Here is a 12,054-nt window from a genome sequence, read left to right on the forward strand (position 1 = left end):
AAACACAAACTTATTTTAAAAACAAAAAAGAAACCAGGTTCGGAAAAAAGATAATGGAAGTGTAATTTTTTAGTTGGTCTCAAGTCCCACTGAATAATATGGGGAGGCGGGGTTTATGACCTATACTGGGACCAGTCACTGGGGGGCGATCGAGAAGTTTTGGCTTCACTTTTCAGGGCTTGTGCGGCACGCTTGGTTTAAGCTCACCACGTCATTGTTATGATCTCATCACACCCTTTGTACGAGCTCAGTTCGTCCCCTCTATCTCCGTTGGGGTCTGCTCACTTTTCTTGCATTTTTCAAATATTGCCAGTGGGTGGAGTCAGGCTCTGACCAAGTTTAGTTACTCTTAAATTTTTTATTTATTTAATATTTTTCATTGGGGACTGAGTGGTATTTCACCCACATACTTACAGTCAGACAGTTGTGGTGATCTGTTTCTATAAAAAGCTGCTGGCATTAAATCAGATGTGCTAATGTTTGTTCCATAAGACATGGGAAAGGCCAGTATAAGAATTCGATAAACTGCTGCTTCCTAAAAAGGTAGAGATCAGTTTGTGATGGCCTCATCCTGAACTATTTGTTTGCTATGATCTTAGATGACTTAGTGTGAGTGAGCACTGTTAAAGGTCTGTTACCAGTAATTATAATGATCACTAGTCACACTGTTGAGAGAAGCTATGACTGTAGGTGTGACTCTAAAAATGAGTTTTGTTTCCTTTAGTTTAAGATGCTGTGTTAGATCTGTCAATGGATCTTACTTCATTTCCGATCATTAGTCTACATTTTATAGATGAAAAAAATAGCTAGGTAGTTTAGGCAGTCATTTCAATTTTGTTATTTATTGTCCCAAGAAAGAGCTATGGCACTAAAACAATGGATGTTCTGTTCTGTCCTGTTAAATAATAGCTTAGCCCCCTGCCACAAAAAAATTCTCACGAAATGGTGAGATAGTTAATAAATAAGCATCACTTTCATTTGCTGTAGTTCTTAAACAATGTATCTGTTCATGGGGTAGGAAATTTACTGTAACCTAGCTTGCATAGCAGGACTACAAATAAAATTCATAGACATGTTGTTTGGTGTCTTTAGACAGTTTCCTATGTTTCAGCAGTAACATTAAAGGGGTAGATGTTTGTTACTCTACTCATTGATGTGTAGTCCTCTGTGGCAGTCTGATAAATGTCTAGTCTTCTGCATTGAGCTGTCCTTATTGGCTAATATAGATCTTCTCCTGCAGAGTGGTGCTCATTGGAAAAGGATGCAAGTGGTGGTAGAAATGAATACCCATTTGAATGTCTGTGGTCTATGAGTAATGCAGTGTATGGGCGTATCTGGCAAATGCAGCATTGTTCTGAAGAGGATCACTTTTAAAGCGTAACAATTGTCATGCATATTTGACTGTTATAACATTTGGTAACATCAGCTAACAACAGGAGCTTTAAGCAATTTCATGGAGAAAATTATATGTACACAGATCAAGTTAATGAAACCTTGCCAGTTTAAAAACTAAAAAATTAGCAGTTTGATGTTAAAGGTTAGAATTATCAATTATTTGTCTGACATAAAAAATGTACATATCTGTAACAAAACAATTTAACACAAAAGTTATAAAGTTGAACAGAGAGTCAAGCTTGTATTGAGCATACATGTCTGAACATAGACATTTAATTTATCTAATTGGATCAGTAAAAGAGACTCAGCCTAACATTCGGCCTAAGAAAAGTGTTCCACATGCCTGCTGCCATTGTTTGTTTTCATGCTAAAAGGCTTTGGACTCGTGTGTGTGTAAATGGTATGGACTCTGGAGCTGACAGCATTAGCATGCCATGAGTTTAAAGAGGAAAAACCCTGCATCTTTCAGTTAATGATTATACATCATTAGGCTTTACAGCTCTATTTTTGGATTGTCAATAAACCTAAGCTATTCCCAGTGGACCAACAGGAAAGAATAGCATCAGAATAGTGTTTGAACATGTTTGGGGTTATGGTAAAAATGCCCTATGAAATGTTTACAAAATACAACCAAGACAAAAAAAGTTTTGTGCATAGATCAAAATCTGGTATTACACATTGATGTCCTGCCCGGGTCAAACTTGGTAATCTGTTGTCAGCTGAGACACATTTATGCTACAAGTATGTCCTGTGACCACCTGTATTTGTATGTCAGGTGAGGTCTCTGATTTATTGGCCACATGCGTATAAGTTTAAAACAGTGGCGGCTCGTGACAGCTCATACGAGGGGCGCAAATTCAAAATATGTGTTCTCGAGCCCGACCGATATATCGGCATGCCGATGTCATCGGCCGATATTAGGCATTTTCCAAACTATCGGCATTCATAATGGCCGATAAATGAATATAAAAAAAAAACCGGACGAAACAGCCTTCAACCATGTCATGAGTGTTGCCGTTGTATAGTTTGTCCACCATAGGGCACTCTACAACCTCCCTGTTGGCAACACTCGTGTATAACGCATCACACATCCTGCAACCTGCTGATCCAGCCAGAGTCTGACAGAGAGAACAACGGTTAAGTGAGTTCATGGTGAGTTGGTCACGAGAAAAAAAAAGAAACAAGTTTCTTTTTAAAATGCATTATCATATTATTTTAGTTAAAACTCATAAATAACTACAAATAACTAGTGTTAGGAAAATCTGTTAATGTTTTGTTGTGCGTTTCTGAAAAAAAAATATTGGCCGATATATCGGAGTATCGGATTTTAAAACCAACAAACATTTGTATCGGTATTGGCCTTCAAAATCCTTTATCGGTCGGGCTCTAATGTGTTCGGAGTGTCATGTGTGTTGCTTGTGTTTTCAAAATATGTGTTTGTTGCGTCATGAGAACCATGTGCATCACGTGTTTTATGTCAAAATAAGTGCCTGCTGCACCAGCGTCAAAACCGTTTTTATAAAAGAAAAGCTCACGTTCACAAAATACATGCAAGACACTCCCTTAACAGTAAACTCTGGTTATGCATGAGATTATGCGAGTATCTGGCAAACGCGAGTGTCTCTATCATAAACCCTTTAGACGCGACTGCAGCAGGCACTTCAGCAGGAACCACACACGATGGGCTACATACATGTTGTGACGAACTTCGCATAGAGGGCCTTTGAAAAAAGAAGTCACCGGCCGCCACTGGTTTAAAATGCTTGTTTTAGGCAGCTTATATTGAAAGTGGTCCTTCACTGCTGTCCAGGACACATTAGGACAGTTTAGCATTACAACTATATATAAAATATTCTCATGCAAAATTCTGACTATCTTTGTATGTAGTTTTTGTGATTCGTGAGAACCAGACTTAAATTTAAAGATGGTTGATTATTCTCTGTTCATAATAGAACTTTTTTTGTAATTTAATCAGTAAATATTCTGGCAAACCAAATCAGAAAAATCAAACTTCACTGCTTATCTGTCTGTCCGTAAATCATTATTTAATTAAATATTTGTTTATTTAGTTAAATGATTAAGATAATTTATTTTTATTATTATTTTTAAATATCAGTTGGTATTAAAAAAGTAACTAAAACAATAATTAAAAAATAACCAATAGCCCCCCTAATATATTGGCAGGGGAAACACTGATTTTATTTTGTTTATATCTTTAATTTAATGGATTATCTCGAAAAATACCTTAACACATTGTTAAAATAACTTTGCTCTTGAACTGGAAAGGTGTACTTTTAGCTGGAAACATTACACGGTTTTGAAAGTTAGGCGAGGCACTAAACCGTGGAAGTTGATTTCCTCAAAGCATGTGCATTTAGTCATGTAGGTCACCATTTTTATGTCATTCTCTCACTGGTTTGTTCTTCAGTTATGTGAGTTGCATCTCCTTCTGTAGTTTTGTAGTTCTTTCTGTGCCCATGCTGATTTATAGATGAATAGAGCGAGCACTGATGTGTGGTGGTGTGGCAGAAAGCCTCTCAATGCTGTCCTTCATGAGGAACCCTAAATAAATCATTCATCTCCTAATGACTCTACACAGCCTCAGAGGGCCTATCGAGAGCATCACAGACAATACTCACCCAAAGTCTGAATATAGAAATGGGGCTGTTCTCACACAAATGCCCCAAATCATCACCTTAATGACTCTTATAATATTTCAAACACACCCCACAATGAGCCGCTGGCTTTTCTTTTCACATACTCAAGGACACACACACCTATAAATGAGCACACATCATGATTATAGAGAGGAATAGCTACCTGAAACTGTTGAACATTGTATTTATTTAAAAATGTTATGTTAATTTAACTTAAAAGTTGTAAGTCTGCTTTTTGATTGGTTACATGCACGTATTAAGAATTTAAGTCTTGTGTTTTGTATTTTTAGTCGTATGTTCACTAGAATAAGGGTATAATTTTTTTTTTTTTTTTTGACAGAGCTTTTGTATCAACTGTAACTAAATATCACTTTATTCATACTCAACATGAAACATGGTTCCCAGTTTGAGTAGATGAATACTTCATGTAGCTTTATCTCCACCTAGTGGTTTCACCGTGCAATTATATTTTGTAATATTCATCTTTCCTTCAGATTAGCTGAATTTGAGTATGAATCTCTTGGTCTGTTCAGATCTTCTTTGTTTTTCCCTATTGGTTACTGTGTCTTTCTTTCAAGTTTATCAGCCAGGGAAACCGACTGAAGGAACTCGTAATTCCTGTTTGTTTAGGTTTGTCATGCATGCATGGGTGGGTGTCGGCAGGTGTTTGGTTGTAAGGTAAGTACAGCATGCGCAGTCTTTAATAATGAGTGAAAATGGTTCTGTTTATACACATTAAAGGATGTGGTTTGTTCGATTAAATGTTGTTGAAAGAATAGTTCAGCCAAAACTTGAAATTCTGTCATTTACTTACCATCATGCACTGCCAAATCCGCATTATTTTAGCTGTTCTGAACACAGGAGGCTGGTTTAATGATTATCTTTCTGCCTAAGGCACCTTGTGGTTCACCCTTTTAAATGCTTTATGTTTAAGCTGTAACATTATCAGAATATTGAACTCCGATACTCTTACCATAAAAATTTGAATTGAAACCATATTGTTTTGGTCTCTTTGTGCACGATAAGCTTATATTCAAGTGACTTCATTTTATAGGTGCAGCAGACTCAAACAGAGTCAGTCTGCATTATGATTGGTTACTTGCATGTGGCATTTTTTGTGTTTTCTTGCTGTTTCATCATATGAAGTCATAGAAGCATTTTGTAGTTTTCCATATAAAATGTCCTTGCAAACCCTCATCATTTTACATTAGGGCAGTATCATGTGAGCGTGACACAAGTTGACCTGTAGAAATGCATAAAAGACAAGATTTAAATGGTAGCCTATTACATGTGTACTTAATCACTGTCCAAAGAGTCAGCAGAGCTGAATTTAGCAACTACCCTCTCTTGTTCCTGCACAGATGGTGCACGTGTCTCCCGTAGCCCTTCGACTTGATTCACTGTCCCAACACACCAGTTTAAGGTTCACTGATTTACAAGACTCCCAGCAAATCTCCTTTAGAGGCTCATTCAGGTTCTTGCACATACAGAAAGTCTCATAAGACTCCTAAATCCTGTGCAGATGATTCTGTGATGTACGACTCTCCTGGTGCTCTTGGTTTACTGATAAATGCTTAGGTCCTGCTATTTTTCTTATGGTCTTTATGTTGTATAGGTATAATATATTCATATTCACCTCTTTGTATTTAGTTTGCTCAAAGTGTTTGGTAATTTTTTACTTTCCTTAATAGTATAAAAAACAGAATTAAATGCTTTGCATCCTTCTTAGTAAATGGCATGAACTCCTTTTTTTCTGTGTAGGGGTGTATGTGTGTGTCTGGATCCCTCATTTGTTCAGATGCAGCGCCACGGTGCTCATGTTTAGCCAAGTGTTTTATTGACTGAAAGACTGTATTTTCTTACTGTATGAAGTTTATAGACACATAAACACACTTAAAGGACAAGTTCGGTATTTTAGACTTAAAGCCCTGTTTTCAGATTGTTTATGGTCAAATAGAATGGTTTTGACTGAAATTTCGACATTTTCGGCTGCCCTGAGAATTTTCGCTTGTTTGTGTTTCAGCTCAGACCTCTACAATGGGTTTAATGGTGCACTGGAACAATCCTTCCTAAAATGCATTAAACTTTCGTTTACAAAGACGTGAAACTCACCGAGTGGTCAGGGGTGTTCACTGATATGCTCACACAAAAATCGCTCCAAAAGACGCATTCCAACAGGTTTTATCGTAGTTTTTACCAACTCCATTGACTGTATTAGACGTCCTGTGAGGTACGGTATTACTCCGCGCCGGGAACTTTGTTTCTATTCTTGCAATTGGCAAAGGCGGATTAGCGCCACCACCTGGGCTGGAGTGTTTATTATTCAAGCTCTAAGCGGAAGAATGTACGGGTGTGAGGCGTTTGGGGAAATAGGTCCACAAGTTAACAACGAATGCTAAAACAGCTGTTGGAAAGCATCTTTTGCAGCGATTTTTGTGTGAGCATATCAGTGAACACCCCTGACCACTCGGTGAGTTTCTCGTCTTTGTAAACGAAAGTTTAATGCATTTTAGGAAGGATTGTTCCAGTGCACCATTAAACCCATTGTAGAGGTCTGAGCTGAAACACAAACACGCGAAAATTCTCAGGGCAGCCGAAAATGTCGAAATTTCAGTCAAAACCATTCTATTTGACCATAAACAATCTGAAAACAGGGCTTTAAGTCTAAAATACCGAACTTGTCCTTTAAGCACTTATAATGCTGGTGTGTTTATACTCTTAAAACAGCATGCGCACAGCATTGACATGCCATGCATTTAATAACAACACACTTAACTGCCACGAATACTTGCAAGAATTGTAAGACAAGAGTTATAAAGAACGAGTGCAGCAGTGAAAAAACGGGGGACCCCATGTCCAAATATCCATGGCAGTAGTATGGTAGTTTGGTATTTTTACCTAAAAATATGTCTTGGACTAAGCCATATCTGTCCTTAAACTTTCATGTTTTTGTGAAATCATGTCTCTGACCTCTCTCTGATCTTGCGGGGGTTTGTGATGTGTGTTAAACCTGATCTCCGCAATAATGTTGCCAGTTATCTGGGGAAATGAATGCTTGTCTGTGTATTTTGTTAAGCAAACGTGTGTGAAATCGTTTTAGTTCTTAGAACCAGGACATCAGTCTTCTCTGATGTGCTTCCCTTCCCACATCTCACCTTTAATCTTTTTTACTCCCTTCTTCTCGGTTCAGACTGCCTATCTGTTGGATGCCTCGTAAAATGTAATTGGATGTAGTGACACCACTAGATGGCAGCAGCATGCTTTATGTTTATAGCACAGCGGCGTATGATTTAACCTCCAGCATACCTTGCATTGCACTCATGTTTTTTTACTTGTCTTTTCCATACGGATTCTGGTTCACAAACCTGATACTGTGAGATCTGTAATGGAGGCAGAACGACTAGTGTCTTCTTTCCATCTCTCAGTTTTTCAAATGTACATTCAGGCCACAGATTACACGTCTTTAGGGTGACATTAAGTTTTCAGGTGCTTTCGATGTCATGGATCCGAGCCTCAAATGGAAAAAGATGAAATCGGTGGTGATTTTGCGATCATTGGGGCTGATGCATCTATATCTCTCTTTTTTGTTTGTTTTTACTTTTCTTTCACATTTTGTAACCTTTGAACTTGTTTGGTGTTGACAAATGGTTTCAATTTGAAAGTTAAAGTCTGTTAAATGTATCTGGATGCTATAAACCTTCTGCATTGTATTATAAAAGTGTTTGTCTTTAATCTTGTTTAGATTTTCCAATGACATAATCACGGCTTCACAGACTCTGCCTGGGGTCGAGTCGTCTAACCCCATCGCTGCAGGATTGTTGGGGCATCGTTGTGACGTTGAAAGGAAACAGATACACCAGTCATCATGCCGGCCCTCTCCTCCAGAACCGGCAGTGAGATAGGTGACCCATCCTTCTTTTATTTTACCACATTAACAACATTGATCTGCCTATAAAGACTAGTTACTAACAAAATGTTTACATTTTTATGCATGTTGATCCATGTGAGTCCTAAATTACACATGCTTACATTTCAATAATCAAAGCAAAGGCTGTGAACACCTGTGACTCTGTAAATATATAGATTTTTATGGATAAGCTGTTACTGTATATGTATTACTTATCATTACAACAAATTAGGGCTGCATTACGATTAATCATGATTAATCTATAGCAGAACAAAAGTTTTTGTTTACATCATATATGTGTGTGAACTGTGTATAATAACTTTGTGTAGATAAATGCACACACATGCATGTATTTATTCAAGACATTTTTATATGTGTATACATTTGTATATTTATGTATATTTTATATTCTATATAAATATTAATTCTTAATATATTAACTACACTGAAAAAAATGATTCATTTAATTAACTCAATTTTTTTAAGGTAAGTGGTTGCAATCAACTTATCTAAGCTACGTTTAAACAAAAGTTTTTTGTTTTGTTTTGTATTCCTATTTTTTTTAAATGTAGCTTAAATAAATTGATTGCAACCACTTACCTTAAAAAAATTGAGTAAATTGAATGAATAATTTTTTTCAGTGTAAATATTTTTTCTTTCAGCAGTAACAACATAAACAAGCGGCTTTCGTGGTCCACACGTAACTTCCGGTGAACTCTGCTAAAAATAAATATTTATAACGTAGTTTATTAATATAATAAGCAAATTAAACAACACGTAGATTACATAGGAAACCAAAACATTTCCGACAAGGTATTTGTTCAAGAGTTCAGTTTAGCAAACTAGTCAGGCCATTAAATAAAATGAAACCGGAAGTAAAGTTCGGACCAGACGCGTATCGCGTGTGTCCGATGAAACTGTCTATACATTCATGTGTGCATATTTATATATACATAATTATTATATACAGTTCACACACATATATGATGTAATTTTTTATTCTGCTATAGATTAATCGCGAATAATCGTTATGCATCCCTACAACGAATGACAAATACCTGCCCCATGCCCCAACATTGCCTAAGGTTTTCATTTAAATTGCACAACAGTAATGTTGGGAATATAGAATTAAGTTGGACATATATAAACCGGATTTATTTTATTTTGAACTGCTTAACATTATACAAAATTGTTACAGTTTGGTATAAGACAAAAATTCTTGGTTTACAAAATACTTATAGTGCCCATTCTCTGATTCAAAATAATACTGAATCATTCTCTGTAAAAAATAACGGTCTTGGTTTTACCTTAAGCCAGAGGTTCCCAAACTTTTTTAACCGGACCCCCCTTTTGTACAGAAAATATTTTCAAGCCCCTCTCAGATATCCTTTGCTCGCAAGCTCTTTATAGATTATATTTAAAACAATGTAATTAATACAATACTGCAACTTCAGTGTGTGATATTACTAAAAAAAAACTGAATAAGAAAAAGGGGAAGCGTTAGATTACAAACTAACAAACTGAACTAACAAACACTTTGGTTGGTTATCGCCTGGATTTATAATTGGAATCACATAACTCTCATTTTCATATTGCAGAAACAAACACTGGTTTGTAAACACACCATTGGCTAGACGGCACTATGGGTACCAAATTTATGGTATTTTTTGCTACTGATGCTGTAGAAGGACTTCATAACTTCATTTTTGCTTTGAATTGGTGTTTCCTGTAAGGCCTGTACTTTTGACATCCCTACATATGTTTAAGCACTGCTATCAAAGTTAGTCATCTCCCCTGTGATAGAAGAGTGAGTTTGTATAGGTGTTTTTCATATTTGAAAGGTTTTCCCTCTTTAGCAGTCATGGTTACTCAATATATGTTGGAAATTGAAAAGACAAGGTGGAAACTTAGACCATCTATTACTATTATGGTCATTTCACACAATTACTGACTTTTTGGGATCCAAATTAAACTTGAACTTGGCTGTCTCCCAGGCGAGATTCAGCTTTATTCTTGTGATGTGATCGTGATTAGTTCAAATGTTCAGGGGTCACAGTATTGCAATGTGTGTGTGTTTGCAATTGTGCTTGAAGAGCAAACACACAACTAACACTGCTTGCTCTGTGTCTCCCAGACACACACTGTGTTTCCTTCTTCCTTTTTTCTGGCACACATCGCTCACTCCTGGCGTCGGTTCCTTTATAAAGAAGGGATTACTAAGTGAATATAATCTATTAGAAAATAATGTCTAGTTGGGGTATTAAAGCCTGATGGACGACTGTAAGGTTGCTGGGAGACATGTGGTGTGGTTAGGATACGTCCACTGTGTGCGATCCTGTCTTGCCCAACAGACTTTTAATGAACACTTTAAAAGCCCAGTAAGCCAATGTAGACCTGATAGATTGATCCCATTATAGACATTATGTGTGCGAATACTCGTGTGCCCTAAATGTTTTGCCACTTTTTGAGCTGCTCTTGATGCCTTATTGGCTTCTGTCCCTATGTTGGAGACCTGACACAAACCCATTATTATTCATAAGGCAGGAAATTAAGATTTAATTGCCAAAACCTACACGGAAATTGATCAAGGAGGACTACCAATAAAATATTAGCTTATTTCTGGCTTACTCTTCTCTTTTTCTTCTGTTTCTTTCTCATTGAAGTACTTTATCTTGTACTGTCGGTATTGTTTTTATCTGATCTCCATTCCTCTGTATGAAATAGCCCTATGGACATTAGAACGCTGTTCCCTTACTACTTTATATGTATCCTGTTTTTAGTGTGGGAGTTTTGCTTCCTGGTGGCATTTGATTTCATGACCCTTGGGTGTCCTTGGGCTGACAGACTCATCCACCCACTACCTGTAAAATGTGTTTGTGTGAGAATGAGTCTGGTGTTGAAGTCAGGTGATATATTACTGTAATTCTTTTTACATCAACTGCAATCTCAATCATTCTGTGCACCTCGGCTTACGTTTACAAAGTCAGAAGTTATTCTCTTGTACTTCTATAAGGAACAGTGTAAAACTAGCCTTTGTTGTTATGTTATCAATAGAAAGATTCATATTTTCTTATAAGATTTTCAAAATGTGATAGACCACAAAAAAATCCTAGATGTAACCGTTTTGCTCCTATAGTGTGTGGTTTGCCATGATGTGTCAAAGACAGCACACCACACACAAACAGATTTTCAACCAGAGTCTCTACTGTGAACACAAGAAATCTCGCAATGTCTCGAGAGACTTAAGAACAAGCATGGCGGACGATATTCAAGTAAAATTCAAAATTCAAGTTAAAAAAGAAAAGGGTTTGGGTGAAGTTGTGTAGACAGCGGGAACATGGTCCATCTCTGCTGTCCACATCAACTTCACTTTGTGCTGCGCCATGACTGCTTCAGTCTTCATCATCTTGATTTCTGATTGGATATTGTTTCATTTTACGTGATAATCTCAAGAGTGTCCACGCGTTTGTCCTGGGGGGTCCCCCCACACATCAGGATTTCTGATTGTAAATATTAAACACGTTTAATATTTACGATTCACGACCGGGGGGGCTCCGACGTTCTTCCGATTAGGTTCGGACACTTTTAACACACCTCACAACAAGGGAAAATCTGATAAGACCATCAAGATAATCGGGACATAGCTAGGATAGTCGGAAGAGGGGAAATCGGCCCAAAATCAGCCCGATTTTCTTTTGGTGTCTACATCAGCATTTCTCATTCACATTCTTTTTGTTAAAAAATTGAATTAAGGTTAAGACTGTGGGAAATATTTTAATGTTGTGAAAATATGCATGTGAAGAATCAATACATCCAGGGCTTGACATTAACACCCGCCAAACCGTCAAATGCAGGTAGATTTCTGCTGTGGCAGGTAAGGCAGCCAATCCCACTAGCCACTTTGGCAGGTTGAATATATTTTTATTGTAGTTTTCTTAAAAGTTATACGAAATGAGATGAGAGCTGATGGATTTGCGAATGCACGGGACGCAGTCTGAGCGCCTACACGTACACTTCGGGAAAAATAAAACAATTGCATGGAAGTGATTGAAGAGATTTAAAGTGAGTGCACACTATTTGGGCAAGGGCGGAGAG

General features: G+C 37.2%; 1 protein-coding gene across 2 annotated transcripts in view; it reads left to right on the forward strand.

Moving 5' to 3' along the window:
- The window catches only part of mpp7a (MAGUK p55 scaffold protein 7a), a 155,625-nt gene that overhangs the window by 20,514 nt on the left and 123,057 nt on the right, over positions 1-12,054 (forward strand). The window contains exons 1-2 of one of the 2 annotated variants that reach the window (XM_065242345.2): positions 4,705-4,730; positions 7,795-7,954. In XM_065242345.2, coding sequence (XP_065098417.1) covers positions 7,918-7,954 — 37 coding nt within the window. In that variant the 5' untranslated portion in view covers positions 4,705-4,730; positions 7,795-7,917. Of the gene's footprint in view, positions 1-4,704; positions 4,731-7,794; positions 7,955-12,054 lie in introns of those variants that run through there. The other variant, XM_065242344.2, reaches the window with a different exon arrangement.

The sequence above is a fragment of the Paramisgurnus dabryanus genome, chromosome 1 (genome assembly GCF_030506205.2).
Source record: "Paramisgurnus dabryanus chromosome 1, PD_genome_1.1, whole genome shotgun sequence".
In the NCBI taxonomy this organism is placed as follows: domain Eukaryota; kingdom Metazoa; phylum Chordata; class Actinopteri; order Cypriniformes; family Cobitidae; genus Paramisgurnus; species Paramisgurnus dabryanus.